Source organism: Cervus elaphus, chromosome 1, assembly GCF_910594005.1.
Source record: "Cervus elaphus chromosome 1, mCerEla1.1, whole genome shotgun sequence".
Lineage (NCBI taxonomy): Eukaryota > Metazoa > Chordata > Mammalia > Artiodactyla > Cervidae > Cervus > Cervus elaphus.
The window spans coordinates 94,241,323-94,265,231 of NC_057815.1; the positions used below are offsets into that span (position 1 = coordinate 94,241,323).

The window sequence follows — 23,909 nt, forward strand, 5'->3', positions numbered from 1 at the left end:
GAAGGGGCATTGCTTAAATGATCATGTTAAAATGTTCAACCAGCAGAGTTTGGCTATTTCATACAAAAATAAACACATTTTTTTTTTTTTAACCATACAAATCAGCAATTTATTCAAAGGATTTGAAAACATGAATCTACATAAAAATATGCATAAAGATATTTATGGCTAATTTATTCATAATTGTTAAAATTTTGAAGCAACCAAGATGTCCTTCAGTAGGTGAATGGATAAATAAACTGCGGTACATTCAGACAAAGTAATGTTATTCAAAACTTAAAAGAAATGAGCTATTAGCTATGAAAAGACACAGAGGAACCTTAAATGCATGTTACTAAGTAAAAAAAGACAACCAGAAAAGACTATGTACTATATAATTACAACTCTACGACATTCTGGAAAAGGCAAAACATCGGAGATGATCAGAAAAATCCATGTTTGCCATGGGTGAGGGCAGTGGAGACAAGATGAATAGGCAGAGCAGAGAGGATCCTTAGGGCAATGAAAATACTCTGTGCAGTAGTACAATGATGGATTAAATCATTACACATTTGACCAGAATCCTAGAATGCACAATACATAAAGTAAAACCTAAGGCAAATTATGGACATTGTGTTATTAAGATATATCAATGAAGATTCATCTATTGTAACAAGTGCACATTTTGGTGAGTGGTGTTGATAACTGGGAAGTTATACATCTGTGACAGGAAGGGGTATAAGACAAAGATCTGCATCTCCCTCTCAATTTGGTTGTAAACATAAAACTTCTGTAAATAATAAAGCCTTTCAAAAAATGCCCTACCATATAAATGTAACACTGTAAAGATAATAATAAGTTCATTTTATGGACATTTTAAAACCAAAACACTTTCACCAAGCAACATGTTATATTTAACTTTGGTTCAACATGGAGGAAAAAATTTACATGGTGTTTATATTATTTGTATAGCTCATGTCTCTCAAGATAGCCTAAAATCTTCAATATTAGAGAAAAATGAGACAAAATTATGGTTTTAAAGTGCTTTATTTTTCATCTCTATTGACAAAGCATTTTATGTTCAAAGAGAATGGATAGTTTCTTTTTTTTTTTAATTTGACCATTAAAATATTTATGAGATATCTACTATGTGTAAGTCAAAATAGGGAAGTATATGTTTTCAAGGAGGAAATAAGACATCAGAAAACTGAATTACAAAGGACAAAGGCTCCCCTGCCCATTGATACTGAATCATTGTACAAGCCTTGATTTAAAATGTCCTAAGTCTATACTCTGATGGCAGAAAGTGAAGAAGAACTAAAGAGCCTCTTGATGAAAGTGAAAGATGAGAGTGAAAAAGTTGGCTTAAAGCTCAACATTCAGAAAACTAAGATCATGGCATCTGATCCTATCACTTCATGGCAAATAGATGGGGAACAGTAGAAACAGTGGCTGACTTTATTTATTTGGGCTACAAAATCATTACAGATGGTGATTGCAGCCATGAAATTAAAAGACTCTTACTCCTTGGCAGGAAAGTTATGACCAACCTAGATAGCATATTAAAAAGCAGAGACACTTTGCCAACAAAGGTCTGTCTAGTCAAGGCTATGGTTTTTCCAGTGGTCATGTATGGATGTGAGAGTTGGACTATAAAGAAAGCTGAGTACAGAAGAACTGATGCTTTTGAACTGTGGTGTTGCAGAAAATTCTTGAGAGTCCCTTGGACTGCGAGGAGATCCAAACAGTCCATCCTAAAGGAGATCAGTCCTGGGTGTTCATTGAAAGGACTGATGCTGAAGCTGAAACTCCAATACTCCGGCCACCTCATGCGAAGAGCTGACACATTTGAAAAGACCCTGATGCTGGGAGGGATTGGGTGCAGGAGGAGAAGGGGACAACAGAGGATGAGATGGTTGGATGGCATCACCGACTCAATGGACATGAGTTGGGGTGGACTCCGGGAGTTGGTGATGGACGAGGAGGCCTGGCATGCTGCAGTTCATGGGGTCACAAAGAGTTGGACACGACTGAGTGACTGAACTGAACTGTAATCTATACCCAGCATATCTTTAGGAACAACACAATTCTTATTTTTTATTCAAAGACATCTTTTCAATAATTTTTCTCAAAGCATTTTTTACCTCCCGATTCCTCAAGCTGTAGATCAATGGATTTAGCATAGGAATCACCACAGTATAGAAAATTGAGGCAAATTTGTCTTTATCTAGTGAGTGGCTTGACTTGGGTTGCAGGTACATAAAAGTGAGGGTCCCATAGTACACAGTAATAGAAAACAGGTGAGAGGCGCAGGTAGAAAAGGCTTTCTGTCTCCCTACAGCAGAATGCATCCTTACGATGGCAAAGACGATGAACACATAGGATATGAGGACAATGATAAGGGAACAGAAGACGTTGAAGCCTGCAATGGCTAATAACATCAGCTCTTTGACTCGCGTGTCAGAGCAGGCCAGAGCGATCAAGGGAACATCGTCGCAGTAGAACTGGTTGATCACATTAGGGCCACAGAAAGTCATTTGAAATGTGGCCACTGCTTGTATGAATCCCACCAGGACTCCATAAATATAAGAGCTAGTGACCATTTGGATGCAGAGTTTCCTAGGCATGAGAACTGCATAGAGTAAAGGGTGGCATATGGCCACATACCGATCATAAGCCATGACAGACAGCATTAATAATTCCCAAACTGAAAATGTGATAAAGCCACACACTTGAGTGGCACATGCATAAAGTGATATGCTTTTAATTTTACGAAAAGTGTTTACAAGGGTGTTTGGTGTGATGGTGGAGGAACCATAAAAATCCACAAAAGCCAGATGACAGAGGAAAAAATACATGGGTGTGTGAAGTTGAGGACTTACTTGTATCAACACAATCAAACCAAGATTACCCAAGGCAGTAATCAAGTAGATCAACAATAAAACACAGAAGAAAATGAACCGAAGCTCTGGGTTATCTGTGAGGCCCAAGAGGATGAACTCAGTAACCGCTGAGTGATTGCTTTCTGCCATGAAATGAAGGATTCTACAGTAAATTCCACCGGAGCACAACTCTGAAAAGTCTTGACTCTGTAAGGAATGATTAAGTGTGAGAAGGTATCCCTGTCTCTCCAGAATGTTATGTTAAATTCAGTTAAAGTAGAATCTTGATAAGGACTTTGAAGTATGTATAGATTTACTTGTGAATTTACTGTAAAAAACATTTGGTCCAGGTGGAAATTCCACTAAGAAGCTGCAAAAGAAGAAAGGGAGAATTTCAATTGAAATTTTGCAATAAAAAAATACAATAGCAAAGCCTGTGTTGTACTTTTCTTTAAAGAAAATAAAAGCATTCAGGATATATCAAAGTGACTTTGATAGCAAATACATTACCATAATTTCTTAAGTTGTAAATTTCTTTCACAGAACTGTCATTTTATCATTTCATAAAAATATTAAAAATTAGCAAAATCAAACATGGAAAGTGTAAGTTAAAAATCAAAATACTAAGAGTATGTATCTTTTGGGAACCAGTTTGGTATAATATTAAAATTTTCTTCATTTTGTTTATCTTCATATTCTATTTTTCAATACATACATAATATTGATATTTAGGAAAATGGCATTGTGAAATTTTCTGGCTATCTTTTGGGAAAATACACACCAGTGAATATTTTTCCAGATTGTAAAATGTTTTTAAATAATTAAGATATGTTTTTAAGCTCTATCTTGAAGTATCAAATGGTTCCAAGTGAATAGCATTTGGACAGCATTTAGAAGAACCTCATTTCACAGAAGATTTATACAGATCCAAGGTGGATTCTCAGTGCTCAAAAACTGGTACAATTGAATTTGTTCCCATCCTTTCTTAACAGGGCAGAGGACAAGTTAATATGATTTTCCTTTATCACTGTATTGTCTCAGGTTACTTCATATACACCTTATAGGTTTTCAAGACAGTAAAAAACATGACAAAATAAACAAAATCTCCTCCCATGTTAAATTTAGATTGACATCCCCCTGAAAACTTATCTTGGTTATTCTTTTCTCTTTCTGTTCCCATCACCAATTTTCAACCAAACTTATTGGAACAGGTATCTGTCCCCAATTTCTCAAATATATTTATAACTACTTTCAGTCACTAAGTTGTGTCTGAATCTTTGTGACCCCATGGACTGCAACATGCCAGGCATCCCTATCCTTCACTATCTCCCAGAGTTTGCTCAAGTTCGTGTCTTTGAGTCATTGATGCCATCCAAACATCCCATTCTATCTCACCCTCTTCCTCTCCTGTCCTCAATCTTTCCCAGCATCAGGGTCTTTATCAATGAGGCTGCTCTTCACATCAGGTGGCCAAAGTGTTGCAGCTTCAACTTCAGCATAAGTCCTTCCAGTGAATATTCAGGTTGATTTCCTTTAGGATTGACTGGTTTGATCTCCTTGCAGTCTAAGGGACTCTCAAGAGTCTTCTCCAGCACAACAATTTGAAAGCATAAATACTTCGGCACTCAGCCTTCTTTATGGTCCTACTCTCACATTTATACACGACTACTGGAAAAATGATAGCTTTGACTATGTGGACCTTTGTCAACAAAGTGATGTCTCGGCTTTTAATATGCTGCCTAGATCTGTCATAGCTTTTCTTCCAAGAAGCAAGCATCTTTTAATTTCAAGGCTACAGTCACCATCCACAGTGATTTTGGAGCCCAAGAATCTAAAATGTGTCAGTTTCCACTTTTTCCTCTTCTATTTGCCATGAAGCATTGGGACCGGATGCCATGATCTTGGTTTTTTGAATGTTGAGCTTTAAGCCAGCTTCTTCACTCTCCTCTTTCACCCTCCTCAGGAAGCTCTTCAGTTCCTCTTCTCTTTCTGCCATTAGAGTGGCTCTTTGTGACCCAACGGATTGTAGTCCACCAGGTTCGTCTGTCCATGGAATTTTCCAGGCAAAGATACTGGAGTGGATTGCTTTTTCCTACTCCAAGGGATCTTCACAACTGAGATATGTCACCTGCATCTCTTATGTCTCCTGCATCGACAGGCAGACTATTTTTACCACTAATGCCACCCTGGAAGCTCCATTTATAACTTATCAAGGTGTAATCCACCTCTCTTTCCCATTAAAATTTAAAGAAAATTTTTCCTGAGCATGTTTATTATCAACTTTCCTATTCTCAAACCCAATAAAACCTGTATTTTGTGGCAGCACTGTAGCACTGAACTCTATTGAATACAAGTTTGGGCTCTAAAGAAAAGCAGTCTTTTGAGTTTATTTGCCCATTTGATTCACAACCTTGGAGTCTGTTCCTATTACTATACCTTAGATGGCATGTTCTTCATGTTCTCTCCAAAGCTTCTTCCTCTCATTTTGATACCTTCTTGATCAATTATCCAATCTTATGTGCTCAATAGACATCTATATGCTGATTATGAACAAATATATTAATAAATTATTTTTCCAACTATCTTTTTTTCTGCTCCACCTTTATACATCTAAATATCTCTCAAAATTACCATTTAGATATTCACCAAAAGTATTGCACACAGAAAAGAACTTGATATTTTTGCACATGAGGCCCAAAACTCAAGGCTTGGAATATATATTTTCTAGCGCAATGAACGGGCTTCCCAGATGGCGTTAGGGGTAAAGAATCTGCCTGCCAATGCAGGAGACATAAGAGATGTGGGGTCGATCCCTGGGTAGGGAAGATCCCCTGGAGGAGGAAATGGCAACCCACTACAGTATTCTTGCCTGGAGAATTCCAAGGACAGAGGAGCCTGGCGGGCTCTAGTCCATGGGGTCACAAAGAGTCTCAATGAACATTGCCATTATTCATTTGCTCTCCAAGTCAGAGAGCAATTCTTGCACTATGCTTTCCTGATCCTCATGCCAGTGTTCAATTTGCCCCCTTACTACTGATAAAGAATCTGCCTGGCAAAGCAGGAGACCCAGTAGATGCGGGTTCAATGCCTGTGTTGGGAAGATCCCCTGGATAAGGAAATGGCAGCCCACTCCACTCTCCTTGCCTGGGAAATCCCATGGACAGAGGAGCCGGGTGCGCTACAGGTGGACTATGCAACGAGTCAGACATGACTGAGTGACTAAACAATACCACTAACAATTTTATCCCTTACACAATTTTCAAATTTAGTCATATATACTGCTTTATTGGTCCAAGCACAGTGATGCTTTGTTTGTTTGTTTATTTATTTATTTATTTTGCAAATGAAGCCATTTGCAAGACTTCTTGCAAGACTAACTTTTAGTCTTGCCTCCTATCGGTCTTATTTTTCTCTGTTCCTCAATTTTTAGCTTATATGAAATTTTACGGAAACTTTATTCTTATTTTCTCCTGATTAAATCCTTCAGTGTCTCCCCATCGCCATTTGGATAAATTTCAAGTTCTTTCTCACAGCTAACACAACCCTTGAAAACTTCATTTCTGCATCTCAGATCAGGTGCCTCCTGAAGCATTTTTTATCTAGTTTCTATGTCAGAGGTATTCCAAATTGCAGTATATATTTAAATATGAGACAGAATTTTATACATCCTTTATTCTCTTCCTAGAACACTTTTCCTCTGCCATCATTCATTTTGTTTGTCTGATTTTCCTTCTACTTAATTTTCTCTACTCTATTCAATCACTTCCTCTTAGAGGATTTCAAGGCAGTTTAAGTCCTCCTCATATATACATTCTTGCAGCCACCGAATCCTTCATAATACTTACCACACTATATTGAAGACATTATCAATATGTCTATAACACATCCAAAGCTTCAAATCCTTTTGGCAAGCAATAATATTTCTATTTTATGTTCAATCTAATCATTACCTCCACTGTACCTAGTATACAGAAGATGGTCAATAATTATCCTTTAATGATTAAGTGGATAAAAGTTATATTTTTGTAAGTCCAAATTCTTTCCCAGGAAAAGGGATTGAGCACATTTTTCTACTACCTGATGCTTTTCAATATTCAATATATCATCATTCAATTCATCAACAAACCCCTAAATAGTTCAGTGTACCTAAAAGGAATCTTTGTGAGGCCAGTAACATTTTAAATTACCTGGGTATTTATGAGACAACTTTGTATTTCGTGTATATAGTCCCTCAGGGAAATTTCTTTTTGTACTGAATTCTTTTTAACAAACATTGAAAGACAATATAATTATACACACAAGAACATAATTATTTAATGTTCAGTAACTGGGGGAAAAACTGTTTCCCATGAAATGGTAGATCACTTTTTCAACTATGTTTAGTTAAAGAATCTAGAGAAAAGGAAAATTTTAATGATCTCTTTTGGGAAAACAATCTGATTAGTTGCTATGTCTGCTTTGATTATTTGTTTTGAAGTCTGTCACATTGGCTTTATATTAAAATTATAAATTTATTTAAAATAAATGTTACATCTATGGGCCTTGTATTTAGTAAGGGCCTTGTAACAGTTTTTGGAAACCATTGGATAAAATTGACTTTCCCAATAAGTAACTTTTATTCCTTCCTTCTGAGATTAATGTTCAAATCAATAGTATGATTGACATTTCAGTTCAGCTGCAAAGATTAAAATAATATTCATTTATTTCTCTTCAGTATCTAGAAGACAAAAACATACAAATCATAGGTCAGTTGACATTTCACAGAAATATATGGACCACTCCATTCACAACTTGCTTTAGATGTCCAGTCAGATGATACCACATGTCTAAGAAGAAAAGATAATAAGACTTTTGTTTACATAATTGGACTTTCTAGGGAGAGAAGGGTGAATTCCCAGTCTGATCTGAAAATACGGCTAGGAGGAGCCAGTAATGGTTATGGGGCTTGAGGTTTTTTATTGTGATGAGTGAGTGGGACTGAGTGAGGATTCCCACGTGCAGGAAAAGACTTGCAGGGTTTGAATCTTCTGCAAAGGAAGGAGCAGTGGGTTCCTTACTCCAGTTATGGACTAAAAGGACACAAAGTGGTGAAGCTGGAAAGCTGTAACTGGTCAAACAGGAAAAGACAGAGTGAGATACTGCTCTCCACACCTCTTTTTTTTTCCATCTGGCTCCCCATCCTGTGATATCAGAGATGAATTTTATAATCATGTATTTGAATACATCCTTTTCTGTCCCAAAGAAGAAAGAATCTTTCTGTGATATAGGGTAAGATTATTTGTGTAATATAATAAAGGGATAGAGTCAAGGAAGAGTGAGAAACAAAATTCTATGAGTTGGGAGTTGACTGAGGTTTGGACAAAGGCACCCAAGAGGATGTGCCCTCGGGGTTGCACCAGCCTCTCTGGTGAGCACGCACGGCCAGTGGAGACAGCGTCCTGACCAACAAGCCCCTCAGGAGCCTATGCCAGGAGTCTGGGAGGTGAGCCTGGGCAACAGTCTGACCATGTCTCAGCACAGAGTCCGTCAGCTTGTCATCCGAAATCTCCCAGGCCATGCCCAGCACACTCTGGTCCACTAGTGGTCTCCCATGGGAGGAAGGGATGACACCCAGATTGAGGAATGGCAATACTCAGAGCCCACAACCAACAACCATCCCGGAGCATGGCCAGCCTCCTGAAGCCGCCCTATCTGCGGGGTTAGGGAGGGTGGCCACCCAAGGGCCCACCCATCCTCAAGGAGACGCTGGTATCCAGGGAGGCTTAGTCAGGAGCTTGTTTTAAATGGAACATTCTGAATCCCTTGGGGGGGGGGGGGGGTGGGTGAAGCTTGCTATATATTACTTATTGTATTTTTGGTTCCTGGGCTGTTGCCAATGGCCTCGCTGCTTAGCCTGCCACATGGAAAGTTGCATACAGAGAGATCTGTGGCCCCACACAGTGGAAGCAAGCAGTGGTTGCTGATAAATTTGTCTTAGACTTTCTCCAACTGGGCTAAGGTGAAGTCCCTGAAATCTAACATATCCTGATGCACTGGATTAATGTCGTGAGGCAACAGGGAAGGTCACTGAGAAAAATTTCAGGTGAAAAGGCATCTGCCTTTCTCAAATATACTACAAATTGGGGGAAATTTTGGGGGCCTTGGATTGGCTCCCGAAGAGCATGTCTGAGGTTTTTATGAAGACTGGCCTCACCCTGCTTTTTGGAACCTTGTGATTGTGTATATGCTTGCTCTGTTGTGTCTGGTTCTTTGCAACCCCATGGAATGTAATCCACCAGGCTCCTCTGTCCATGGAGTTTTCCAGGTAAGAATACTGGAGATGGGTGCCTATCCAGTGGTAAAGAATATGCCTGCAATGCAGCAGATGCAGGAGTCATGGGTTTGATCCCTGGGTTGGTAAGATCCCCTGGAGGAGGAAATGGCAACCCACTTTAGTATTCTTGCCTGGAGAATCCCATGAACAGAGGAGCCTGGTGGTCTAGAGTCCACAGGGTCAGAAAGAGACACGACCAAAACAAGTGGGCACATAGGCAGGCGTATCTATGTAATCTCCCTTTTCTGGTACTGTGTGTATGCAGGTGTTGAAATATAATGGTGTACACTTGAAACTTTTATAATATTGTAAACCAATGTTACCTCAACAAGTAAAGAATGTAAACATGCCAGTTCCTTTTACACTAATGGGAATCGTGCCTTCAAGCAAGAGACTGTATCATAAACCATTTTTAAAACGCATTTCAGCTTTGAATTACCTTTTATAAATCATCACCATGGGTCTATAATATCTTGAAACATACTTGAGAAGACCAGTCTTAGGAGTACATAGCATGCAGTACATAGTGATGCAGGCCCAGTGGAATCTGTGGAAGTGAACCGGAATCTGACAGGTGCTGGCTCTGATTTAAGGCTTCTCTGCTTGGGCCAGGAGGCACTTCAGGCGCAATAAAAGTGATACAGTGGACACAGAGGTTGGTTTTCCTCTGTCATGCCTGCAAAGTACTTACCTCCCAACATGAAGGAATGAAATTGAGTCTAACAGAGCTGTATTTATCCTCCTAACTTAAAAAAGTTGAATACTTGAGAAGAGGCCTTGATATGTTCATTACTGTGGCTGTAATTTTAAGGCTGATCATAAAGTTATTAACAAATATACAGCCATTTAAAAATAGTATACAAAATTGCCATTTAAAGTTTTCTTAAAAAGTATAGTATACTGCTTTGTAACAGATTGTGACAAATGAAAACTACAATCTTAGTAATAAGCCCTTATAAAGAAAAGGCAATTGTGTTAAAATAAACTTTAGGGAAGATGGATGAATTGTTTTGTTTATTTTCTTAAGGAAACATATATTACTTTTAGGTATTACTGGTGAGAAGTTATAGCCTTTTAAAGTTACAAAGGATTATGAATCAAAACATCAAAATAAGAAATGTGTTAAAAATATTGTTCAATTAAAGCATTAAATTAAAATTAAATATCAAATGCTAGATTACTTATTTAACTTTTTATTTTAACATAAATTCATAGTCTCAAGAAAAGGTGCTAATACATTGCAAAGAATTCTGGTACAACCTTCGCCCATATTCCTTAAATGTTAACCATTTTAACACATTTTTTTTCTTTGAACTCTTTGATTGTCAAAGACATGATACCTCTTTATTTTTATAATATTTCTTGTCTTCTCTCTAATTATACAAACAATATTTTTCATTGCACACAAATAGAAACACAGAAAAACCTAAAGTAAAAATTAACCATCGCCTATAATCTCCATTCTCAGAGATCACCTTCATTTGCTTTTACCCCAGTACCTACTTTTTCTTTCTTTTTTCTTTTTTTTTTTTAAGTTGAATTATAGAATACTTATTAAAAGGAGTGATGCTGAAGCTGAAGCTCCAGTGTTTTGGTCATCTGATGTGAGAGTTGGACCATAAAGAAAGCTGAGCGCTGAAGGATTGATGCTTTGAAACTGTGGTGTTGGAGAAGACTCTTGAGAGTCTGTTGGACTGCAAGGAGATAAAACCAATCCATCCTAAAGGAAATCAGTCCTGAATATTCATTGGAGGGACTGATATTGAAGCTGAAGCTTCAATAATTTAGCCACCTGATGCAAAGAACTGACTCGTTAGAAAAGACCCTGATTCTGGGAAAGATTGAAGGCAGGAGAAGGGGGTGACAGAGGATCAGATAGTTGGATGGCATCACCGACTCAATGGACATGAGTTTGGGTAAACTCCCGGAGATGGTGATAGACAGGGAGGCCTGGCGTGCTGCAGTCCATGGGGTCACAAAGAGTCGGACACGACAGCAACTGAACTGAACTGAACTGAACTGATGCAAATAGTTGACTCATTGGAAAAGTCACTGATTTGGGTGAAGATTGAAGGATGAAGGAAGAAGGAGAAGAGGGCATCAGAGGATGAGATGACTGGATGGCATCACTGATGCAATGGACTTGAACTTGGGCCAAGATGGTGAGGGACAGGGAGCCCTTGGATGCTGCAGTCAAGGGGATCTCAAAGAGTCAGACACAACTGGGCGACTGGACAATAATAACAAAATAACTGACTTGCAACACTAGGTTGGTTCCATCCACACAACATGGTGACTTGCTGGGAGCCAGCACATGAGATCCCACCCATGACAAGGTCGTGAGGAGGAGACCCGACAAGCAAGGCAGGTCAGGACTTCAGGGATTTCGAAAAGCTGCCCCGGCGCTCACCTTAAAGATGATCTCTGTCTTTCTGATGCTTGCTATATTAGACTACTCCCTAATTTCTGTGACACAGGCAGAAGGCCTTCCCCGATCTCTCTCCAAACAGAATCAACTTAGAACTTTAATCAATATGTCCCCCGGACGGTGGTATCTTATAAGATTATCCAGGATGAAAGGAGTGTTTCAATTTAGACCCCTTTGCTGGCATTCTAGCCTGTTTGGCAAATGCGTACTAAGGCACATGACTGCTCACAACACCTTAATCATAAACAGCATAAAGAACCTGATCACGTAAAGGCCCTACTAGGCACAGAGCCCTTCGGGGGTGAGGAAGCCCTATTAGAGAACACAAAAATATTATTTTAAAAGTGGTTATAGTTAAAGATTTAGAAAAATAAGAGTTTAGAATTGTTCATTTTAACCAGGAATGCTAAACAGGGGCTGCCTCACCAGAGCTGCAGAGTCTTTGTGTGGTAAACCTTTTAGATAAATTGAACTGATAACTTCTGCAAAAGGACTGACCTTTGTGCTCAGTAAAGAATACATTACGGAAAACAGCTTTGCATTCACCTAGGTCATAAAATGTCAGTAGGCCCCGAGGCCAGAAGATAATGTACAAGACTCTCACAAAGAAGTATGCAGAAAACACCCTGGTTTTGTGAAGGATAAGCCGATGTAATATAAAACTATCTTCCCCTTAAAAATGTACCAACTTAGAATATAAAAGCTACGGTAAAAAAAAATAAAGATTTGCCAGACTCTGCTGCACACCCCCAGCCTGGTCTCTCTCTGTCTCTCCGTCTCTCTGTCTCTCCGTCTCTCTGTCTCTCTGTCTCTCTCTCTCTCTCCCTCGCAGACTTGGCCCTATCAAGGCTGATCTCAGGTGTCACATCTCTCTCTCCGACGCTGTTCATCCTGAGGGTACCCCCTGGATCCTGCCGAGGCTGGACCCCGGCAGTGACTGAATACTCTTATACGTTACAAAACAGTCACCGTGATTTGTCCAGTTACTGTCTGTTACCATGCACATGTCTTGCAATGTAATTGATTTTATTCCCCATGCTGGCTGCATTTCATACAGTGACTCGTTTATTTTGTAACTGGAAGTTTGCCCTTCTTAAGGTCTCTCACCTCGTTCACACATCTCCCACTCCACTTTCCTCAAGAAACTACTTATTCTCTGTTTTATTATGTTAATTTGATTTTTAGATTTCACATGTCAGTTGAATTGTATGGTATTTGTCTCTTTCTATCGGACATTTCACTTAGCATAATACCCCCTAGGTTTATTCATGTTATCACAAATGACAGGATTTCATTTTTTTTTTTTTTTAATGGCTGAGTAAAATTCCTTTTTCTTTGATGGATATTTATGATGCTTTCATAAATTGGTTATTGTAAATAATTCTGCAGTGAACATAAAGGTACATATATCTTTTCAAATTACTGTTTGTTTCCCTTAGGAAGATACCCAGAAATGGAGTTCTGATCATATGATATCTACCATTAATTTTTTGAGGTGTCTCCTACTCTTTTCAGTAGTTGCTATATCAATTTACATTCCTATCAGCAGTGCACAAAGTTTCCTTCTCTCTACTTTATTGGCAGCATTTGTTATTTGTTACATTTTGGTAATAGTCATTCTGACAGATGTGAGGTAATATCTCATTGTGGTTTTGATTTGCATTTCCCTGCAACCTCATTTTACAAGGCAGGTATTGCCTTGATACCAAAACCAGATAAAGACACTACTAAAAGAGATAATTATAGGTTAACATCCATGATGGACGTAGATGTAAAAACCTTCAATGAAACATCTTCCTTTTAAAAGGAAGAAGTAAAACTGCCACTGTTTGCAGATGATATGATATTCTATATGAAACATCCCAAGAGGTCAGCAAAAAACTGTTAGAACTCATCAATGAATAAAGTTGTTGGACACAAATTTAATAAATAAAAATCTGTTATATTTCTATATAGTGATAATGAACCATCAGAAGAGTTAAGAAAATAGTATCATTAACAATTGAATAAAAAGAATAAAATATCTGGGAATAAATCTAGCCAAAGACTTTTCTCAGAAATCAATGACATTTATGAGTAAAATTAAAGACAAAATAAATGGAAAGATATATTCTGCTCATTAGTCTTGTTAAAATAACTATATTCTCCAAGGTAGTTTATATATTCAGTGTAATTGTTCTCTTATAGTCATAGGTATATGTTACTCAAAGCAAGGACATTCTTCAAAGACCAAATAACTTCAGTAAAAATCAGCAAATTACCTATATTATTGGATCTATAGACCTTACCCTGTGCAGAAGGATATGCTTCCCTTGTTAAAATTCAAGTTACTGTTTCAGTCTTTTTAAGTGAGATTTTCTGTCAGTGTTGATATCAGTGTCCATGTTAGAGTTTTAGAATCAACAGTTCTTTTCAGATTCTTCTAACTCTGTGTGTGTTGTGTATGTGTGTGTGCATGAGTGTATTTTATGCTATACTAATAATTGAAAGCTGCTTTAGCAATCTGAAGATGATAGGGTTTTTTATCATGTAAGATTTATGAATTGAAGCATTCAAGTCAAAATTCCACTAGGAAAAAAAGAGAAAGATTTACAAAAGAAAATTTAATCCACTATTTGCAACTGAACTTAGTTCAGCCTCATATCTTTCAATATTGCTGTTGTAGTTCAGTCACTAACCATGTCCACCCCTTTGCAACCCCATAGACTAGAGCACCCCAGGCTTCCCTGTCCTTCATTATCTCCTGGAGTTTGCTCAGACTCACGTCCATTGAGTCGATGCCATCCAACAATCTCATCTTCTGTCCTTCTCTTGTCTCACTGCCTTCAATCTTTACCAGCATCAGGGTGAGAGGGTAACAGGCAGGAAGGCCAGGGGTCTCCAAATGGAGAAAAGAGGCTGTAAGTGCCAGACATTTTTATCTCTCTTAAGCGGCAGGAAGAAACAAACCAGCGATCTGTTTTTCCTTCTCTATACAAATTTAAAAGGAGGTTTCTCTTAACATTCTGTGTTGCCATGACACCTGGTCTCACCTAAAGCTAACTACTCTCAAACTTTGAGTTAACCAATACATGCCTTTTTCGTATGGAAATGTTGTCTTAAGCTATGTTAATGAACCCCAGACTCTATCTTCAAGTTGGTTCCGCCAAACGGCCTAACTTACTTACTCAGGTATTGTTCCCCTAATCTATGTAAACGGAACTATTTGTTGGTATTCTGCCCTTCTACAAGATTCAAGTCAATCGTTTTATGGCCTGGGATGAATTATCTGATGCCATTCTAAATTTTATGACATTCCTTTCATTTCATTAACAGACTGTGAGTGACTATATAACATACAGCTAAAGACTAGGAGGGGGGTACTCTTTTGCCCCCTTCTGATGCCTATGTCAGAAGCTTTCCCTATCTCCTTTATACTTTAATAAAACTTTATTACACAAAAGCTCTGAGCGATCCAGCCTCGTCTCTGGCCCCGGATTGAATTCGTCTCCTCCGGAGGCCAAGAATCCCGCGTCTTATCGTTCAGCAACAACCTTTCAAGGGTCTTTTCCAGTGAATCAGCTCTTCACGTCAGTTGGCCAAAATATTGGAGCTTAAGCTTCAGCATCAGTCTTTCCAATGCATAGTCAGCATTATCAGAAGTTATTATTTACATAATAATAAAATTAGAAAATAAATGTATCTTCTGTATTAATATTAACTTTCCTTGGTGACTCAGATGGTTAAGAATCTGCCGGCAATGTGGGAGATTGGCTCCATCCCTGTGTCAGGAAGATCCATGGGAGAAGGTAATGGAACTCATTCCAGTCTTCTTGCCTGGAGGATTCCTTGGGCAGAGGAGCCTGGCGTGCTACAGTCCATAGGGTCTCAAAGAGTCGGACAGGACTGAAACAACATTATCACTTTCACTTTTTAAATATTGCAGTGTTAGAAAGCATGTTCCTAAAGGCATGATCATGCAGAAAAACTATTTGTTTTTTTGTTTGTTTGTTTCTTTGCTTTTTTTTTTTTTTTTTTTTGGCCTCCTAAATGTGAAGGCTTTCAGTTAAAGCATGGATCACTTATATTATAGTAGAACACACTTTTTCCATAGTTCTCTTCAAAGCATGTTTTACTTCCTTGTTCCTCAGGCTGTATATGAGAAGATTTAGCATGGGAATCACCACTATATGGAATACAGAAGATATTTTATCAGTATCCAAGGAATGGCTTGTTTCTGGCTGCATATATGTGAAGATGATCGGACCATAAAATATAGTGATGGAAGTCAAGTGGGAAGCACAAGTAGAAAAGGCCTTTTTTCTGCCTTCAGCTGACTTAATCCTTAGAATGGCAAATAGAAAAAATACATAGGAGACAAGGATGATAAAAAGAGAGAAAAAGATATTGAACCCAGCTGGTGTGAACAGTAACAGCTTTTTGATATATTTGTAATGGGTTTCATGACAGGCCAGGACAACCAAGGGGACATCATCACAGTAGAAGTGATTTATTATGTTTGAATGACAGAAAGATAAGTGGAATGTAAGAATTGCTTGCAGGAGTCCCACAGCAAAGCTATATAGATATGTGCTAAGCACCATCTGAATACAGACCTTTTTGTTCACGACAATGGTATAGACCAAAGGATTACACATGGCCATATACCTGTCACGAGCCATGACTGGGGGCAAATAAAATTCACAAACCACAGCCTGATAAAGCAAAACAACTGAGTGGCACAAACAGGTAAGGATATCCTTTAGTTTCTTGGAGGAAGTTCACCAGAATGTTAGGAGTGACCGAGGAGGTGTAGCAAAAATCAACACAAGCTAGGTGGTAAGGAAATAATACATAGCTGTATGAAGCTGAGGACTGACACGAATTAGCATGATTAACCCAAGATTACCCATGACACTAATTAAGTATATCACTAAAAAATCCCAGAAAGAAGGACTTAAAGCTCAGGACTGTCTGTGAGTCCCAAGAGGTTGAATTCAGTTACTTCTGAATTATTGTGTTTGGCCATGAATTTTATATAGAAGCATATCATACTGTCATCTCCAGAACACCCATTGCAGATAATCTTTCACTTTGTGGATTAAGGACTTCACTCATGCTTATTTTATGGTGACCATATTGGAAAGATAAATCCTCACTGGTCAATGGGCCATTCTCAGAATTCAGTGCTGCCTGCTTTGGACTTGAACGGATTTGCTGCAGGCAGGAATTCCAACACACTCAGTAGTCAGGATATTTGTTAAGGAAGACAGAATATCTTGAATTAAAATATAGGATATCATGTATATAAAATTCCAGCATCATAGCTAGTATAGCAGGATAAATATTTCAAGAGTTAAAGAGATGGCTGTGAATATATTAACAATAATATATTAAGATGAAACACTAGGCATTTCAACTAGAATTAAGACAATCATGACTCTTACTAAATATTATTCTTAATGTGCTAGCCAATGCAATGAAGGAAAGGGTGAAATATAGTAATGTATAAAGTATGAAAGTGTATCTAAAAATGTTTAGTGAAAAGATAATATTGGATTTTTTATGATTGTGACAATGGCTTCTATTACAATGCTATGTAATGAAAATTATAACATAATTTTCACAAAAATGTGAAACTTCAAAGAAAAGTCAAAACGTAGTTTTCAGAATTCCACTTCATATGATAAACAAAACCTTTAAACATAAAGCTTAATTTAATATTGAGCTTAGCAATATTAAATTGCTATATTCATCTTACATATTCATGTGATTTATATTTCAGTCAAATAAATTCATAGTTTCACATTATTTTTGGTAGAATGACATTTAGAAAAGAAATTCGTCTATAGTCTTGATCTCATGACAATAGATTTAGTGTTTGTTATTAGTTTCACCTTCACACTGTTGAAGAGATAGAAGCATACATAAGTGTCTGAGATATTTTGATTCCTCAAAGGTCAGGCCTAGCATTCAGATTCGGGCTTTCTGACACTAAGGATTATGCTCTTTAATTGAATAGCTGTGTCATGGTAAAAACTCCATCTTGCCAAGACAGGACAGTATGAATTCAAAGATATTAATGACAGGCTTTGAGTATATAGAATAGAGACTCAAAATTTGCTGTAGGAACCCCTGAAATGTTCAAATAGTGGGTAAATGTGTTTAAAGAAAAGACAAAAAAAGAAACTTCTGAGAACTGTAGATTAAGTCAACCCTGTATCTCTATGATTCACCAAAATATATACTGTATTTCCTTTCTCTGGTTATGTTTCATTAAACATTCAAATGGCACACACACACACACACACACACACACACACACACACATATGGTCTTAACAGGTGGTGCTAGTGATAAAGAATCTGCCTGCCAACTCAGGAGGTGCAGGAAATACAGAGTTGATTATTTGGTCAGTCAGGAAGATCCACTGGAGTAGGAAATGACAACCCACTCCAGTATTCTTGCCAGGACAATTCCATGGACAGGGCAGCCTGGTGGGCTACTGTCCACTGAGTTACAAAGAGTCAGACACAACTGAGTAAATGAGCATGCACACACACACACACACACACACACACATTCATTAATATATATTAAAATGATATGCAAATTACAAACTCAAAAGCATTTTCTGTGTAATTGCAAACTGTTAAATTATCATTACACTTATCTGAAATTGTATATATGCATACCTGTATACCTATATCTATCTATATCACAGTTATCTGTTGTGTATGTTAATCCTCATTTATAAATTGTCCTCTCAAGTATAGTATAGTTGGGACTAGAATTCAGGTTCTTTAGCAAGAGAGATGATGTGCAAATGCTTATGATTTATTATTACTCCTTTGTGTATTCAATATTTAGAAGACTCCAAATTTTGTAATGCTGTCCTTATTTAATTGACAAATAAGCTACAGAAGGCCCACACACAGTTCAAGTCCATCCTTTGACTACAAGGAATGTGTTCTTTTCAGAACTAAGCTGCATTGCCTAATGGTTCATCATATTATAAACTATATCTCACCCATTAATGACCAACTTACCTAAGATCTGCCCAGTATAACTGCATAGGATCCTTGCTACTGGAAAATGATCTATAATGTTTCAATTATTTTGTGTATATTACTTTAGAATATATGATACCCCTGGGATTCCATTCTTGAGTTACACCTTTTTTGATACCTTGAAAAAATATAACAAGATCTCATAGGCTTTAAAAAAAGGAGTTCACTTAAAAATTAGCCTTCAGAGATCAGACCAGATGTCAGGCCATGTTAAATCAGTGACTCAGGTAAACTTAGGATGTAGTATTATTCTTCTCAACAAAGACAATTTGAAAAAAATAAATAAATAAAGACAATTTTTTTTTCATTTATTTTTATTAGTTGGAGGCTAATTATTTTACAATATTGTAGTGGTTTTTGCATCATCAAGACAATTTCTTAAATGTATAAATATGGAGCAGTTTTATTAATTCATTAATTAATTTAAAATTATTTTTATTGAAATATACTTGATTTATGGAACAGTTTTATAATGTTATATTTTTCTAAGAAACTAGCAAATCAGGAAAAGAAGTACAATGTGCATCTTTGCTCTTCATATGGGATATGATTAATGGAACTGGAGGATCCTGAACCAGGGATTTTAAAGTGATGGAAAGGTGAAACCTTTGTCCTATAACTAGTTATATATCCAGATAATGGTTTGTTATGCAATTATTCATTTGAGAAATAAAAAAGATTGGTATAAATTCCTATGGAACAAAGAATTATTTTTTTAATATAATTTCATTTGAAAATGAGAGAATTGGCAAAAATGTCTAATGGACACTTTTATATCTGAAATCTCATTCTAAGTGAAAACCTTTAGAAAATTTTATTACACAATGAACAGACATGTAGAAATCCAGTATTATGAATAGGCATTTTGGTAGCTTAAGAGAAAAAAATCAGACTGTGAGGAAAATTCTGTTTTTATTTATTCAAGTCATTTTCTTAATTTCATGAACATAAAAGCCTGGTTTCTACTCATGATGACTTTTTTCAGGGCATCTTTCACCTCCTTATTCCTAAGGCTGTAGATTAAAGGGTTCAACATGGGAATGATCACTGTATAGAAGACAGAGGCCATCTTATCTGTGTCAAGGGAATGATTAGAACTTGGCTGTAAGTACATAAAGATGAGGGTCCCATAGAATATGGTGACTGCCAGCATGTGGGAGCCACAGGTGGAAAAAGCCTTGCGTCTGCCTTCAGCGGAGCGCATCTTCAGGATGGCAGAAATAATGTACATGTAGGAGACAGAGACAACCAGAAGGGAAGAAATGAACATGAGACCAGCACAGGCAAAAATCCATAGCTGCTTGGAGTGAGTGTCTGAGCAAGTGAGCCTGAGAAGAGGCATGTCATCGCAATAGAAATGATTGATGACATTGGAATGGCAGTAGGAAAGGCGAAAGGTGAGGACGGTGTGAAATAGGGCAACCAGGAAGCTGTAGCCGTAGGGGGCAGCCACAAGCTGAACGCAGATGCCTGGGGACATTACGACCATATAGAGGAGAGGGTTACAGATAGCCACATACCGGTCATAGGCCATGGAAGCCAGTAGCAAACACTCAGCAGTCATGAAGGCCAGGAAGCAGCCCAGCTGGGCAGCACATCCATTGAAAGAGATAACATTCTGTTTGTACAAGAAATTCCCCAGCATTTTGGGTGTAATGACAGAAGAATAACAGAAATCAACAAAAGCCAAGTTGCTAAGAAAGAAGTACATTGGTGTGTTGAGTCTCGAGTCTGTTCTGATGACTAGGATCAGACCCAGGTTGCCTGCTACTGTGAAGAGGTAGATGGATAAGAACAGGACAAAGAGGGGCATCTTCAACTCCTGACGGTCTGTGAGGCCCACGAGAATAAATTCAGTCACCTGGGTGCAATTTATCTGGATCATGTGTCTTCAGTATGTCTGGGTGAAGAGAGGATAATGAAATCCAACTTAATTAAATTCAAGTCTGAATATCCTTTAAAACAATTGTTATTATCAACATGAAAAGGCTAACAGTAAAAGTGCTAGCATCCTTGAGTCTGGCAACGGGACAAAGAGTAAATGAAAAAAAATAAAAAAAATAAAAAATAAAAACAGTAAATGAAGATGTTTTATAGGAGAGACATGTTTATCTCCCCCAAATCAAGTGCATTTTATGAAATTAACAGCTGTAGATAGAATTCAGTCACACTGACTCTTTGCTCAAAGCTCTTATGTTGTTTAAAATTTAACATTATTTTTTAAAGACATTAAAACTATTGCTTTTATCAAAAATATCCTAACATTAATAATATAAAGGAAAATGAAGGCCCTGCAGTGACATCACTCTGACAGACTTGCATATATGATACAAACCCCACATCATTGCAGTGCTGACAGAGCAATGAACAGCATGCTTTAGGCATCTATTCTATACTCATGACTTATTGCAGGGAGGCCACCATGGATTGCTACATAATCTTCACAAACATGTTAATAATGCAAATGCTGAAAATGGGCAACTTTATGAAAGACTATAGCTATCTCATGGGTTGTTTGTTATTTTTTTTTTTAATAAATATATATATATATATTTAAATTTTGGCTGCCCTGGTCTTCCTCGGTGCACTCAGGCTTTCTCAGCTCGCAGTGAGCAGGGCTCCGCTCTGCGGCGCCCGGGCCTCCCGTCTGCCCGGTGAGCGGTGAGCGGGGCCCCCCTCTGCGGCGCCCGGGCCTCCCGTCTGCCCGGTGAGCGGTGAGCGGGGCCCCCCTCTGCGGCGCCCGGGCCTCCCGTCTGCCCGGTGAGCGGTGAGCGGGGCCCCCCTCTGCGGCGCCCGGGCCTCCCGTCTGCCCGGTGAGCGGTGAGCGGGGCTCCCCTCTGCGGCGCCCGGGCCTCCAGTCTGGCGGCTTTCCTTGTTGCAGACACAGGCTCCGCAGTTGTGACACATGGGCTCCGTTGTCCGACGGCATGTGGGATCTTCCTGGACCAGGTATCAAACCCATGTCCCCTGCATTGGGAGGGGGATTCCTAGCCACTGGACCATGAGGGAAGTCCTATTTGCTTCTTATATTCCTAGCGTATAGACAAGGAAGGGACGTTGAGAGGTAAAGCAACTGAGGTAAGCTCGGCCAGGCTGTCTGGAGCACAGCGGGTTTCAAACGCGTTTTTCTGACGCAAGAGCCCACCCACTGCTAGATGACTACAGGGACCTGCCTCATAAGGCAGGGTAGTCTACCCAATACTCCAAAACGGCCAAATGGAAAGAATCTACAGAAGATTGTATATATGTACATGTATAACTGAGTCACTTTGCTGTTTACCAGAAATTACAATATCATAAATTAATAAACATTATATTCCAATAAAAATTTAAAAGTAAATGTAAAATTTCTATTTGATTTCAGTTATTCTATTATACCTATGAGAAAAAAATTACAATAGAGTCTCAGTAATGAACAGTTGATTTTCTAATAACAGATAAATGTTGAAAAATGCCGTTTCATTGAGATTTATGCCAAGAAGGGCACAGCAGAAAGAACCCTGAATGAAATTGGGAGGTCTTTATTTGAATGCTCTGTCACCCTCAAAATACATTAGTTTTAGCATGTCAAAAATTCAGTTTGTTCCTCATATTCCTAATTTCAAGTGGTACCTATTTTATCAAAATCAAAAATAATTTTTAAGTGCACATGTATGGATGTTTCTACAACTTTCTATGGGAAGAAGATGATTTTTAACAGTATTGATCAATACATGAAGCAAGTCATCGGAGTGTCTAAAAGCCTAGTTAGTGGACCCACAGATAGATGAATTCCACTTTGAATTAATTAAGCAAGTATTTGATTGGAAGTTTGCTTTAGTAGTTCCAAGACAGAAGCTAAGACTTCACTGTTTAGCAGCTAGAAGTGCTTCAGTATGACATTTTCTTATCTTAAATGTAGCACATGCATATAGTTGACAATACATTTGAAAGTATATTATATATGATCTTTTATGATCCAACTCATGATATTTTATATTCAGATTCCACTCACATCTCTTATGCTGCAGTCACCACACAATAATTAGAATAATTATTTTGCAATCCTCAGTTGCAATATGAATTTCCATTTTTCCCTACTTTCTATGTGTTTTATCCTATGCTTATCTCTGCAAGGTGAATGGTATTAAAGAGTTGGAAGAAAAACTCCTATTTATTCTTCAAAGCCTATCAAAACTCAACCTTTCCTAAAAAGAGATCTCTTTAAATTTCAGTTCCTCTGCTACTTACCAGTTTTCATTTTTGTGTTCTGGAAACATTTTATACATAATTTATTTTCATATCATTTCAAATTTCTGTTTCCGTATTTCTTCTTTCGATAGATTGTAAATTCCTTGGGTGTGAGCCATGAATTTTTTATTCATTTCTTAATATAGCCCCTTCTACATGCTTGGTGATAATGAATTAAATATTAATTTTTGTCATACTATTTCAATTTATGCTCCCATTCATAATTCATATTTGTATTTGTATCAAATATATTAAGGGTCACAATGATGATTTAATTTTAAAGTGCTCATCTCTCATTCTGGGTAAAATGACTAGATTTGCCAAAATGGAAAGGAGAGTTTTGACATAGTTTACAATCTAATCAGTTAAGTGCCTAACATCTAAATGTTTGAATAGATTCTATCTCAAAGATTTTAAATATTTTTTTTTTCATTCCAAACTACTAAAAATCCATTTTATATAAGACCACATGTCTGCATAACTGAAATAAGATTAGAGGAAACATTATTTTCCCTTGTTTCCAAAATACCATCCAAAATATTTTATTCTAAAATTGATTCTATTCTAACTCATTTTAAAACTGTTCATTTTTATGCCAATTTTTAAATATACTCCTCTAAACTATACCTGGGTAGATCGTGTTCCTATTTCTTCTCCACATAGGTCTGGGCATCAGCAAACTGCAAGGTTTTGTCACTGATGTATCCCAAGGGATCTTTCTTACTTAGAGTATGATGCAAGTAAAATAATCAGAAAGCTTAGAGCCAACACCTGAAATGAATCCCAAGGCAGGCTGGAGATCAATTAGCATTATTATCCTGTTTTGAAGAACTTCAGGCCTACAGTTCCACCTATGATATTATTGCCCTAAGATTTTCTAGCTTTTGAATTGCTCTTATTTGTTGTTTTAATTGTTACATTCTTGTTTTTGTTCAACAAAAGGGTTTAAATCTATCCTTGGAAGAAAGATAAAAATTACCTTGTGAACTTTCTAACTACATCTCTTTCAAAGAATTTGGAGAACTCCC

The 23,909-nt window shown here is 37.7% G+C and overlaps 2 protein-coding genes and 1 pseudogene across 2 annotated transcripts; all 3 read right to left on the bottom strand.

Moving 5' to 3' along the window:
* Positions 1-2,069: 2,069 nt before the first annotated feature.
* Positions 2,070-3,011, bottom strand: LOC122700234 (olfactory receptor 5AL1-like). Its single transcript, XM_043912983.1, has one exon. The coding sequence runs from the start codon at positions 3,009-3,011 to the stop codon at positions 2,070-2,072; it is 942 nt and encodes a 313-aa protein (XP_043768918.1).
* A 12,652-nt stretch (positions 3,012-15,663) lies between these two features.
* Positions 15,664-16,494, bottom strand: LOC122703122 (annotated as a pseudogene).
* Positions 16,495-19,576: 3,082 nt separating this feature from the next.
* LOC122700141 (olfactory receptor 8U9) lies at positions 19,577-20,536 on the bottom strand. Its single transcript, XM_043912806.1, has one exon. The coding sequence runs from the start codon at positions 20,534-20,536 to the stop codon at positions 19,577-19,579; it is 960 nt and encodes a 319-aa protein (XP_043768741.1).
* Between the last annotated feature and the right edge of the window lie 3,373 nt (positions 20,537-23,909).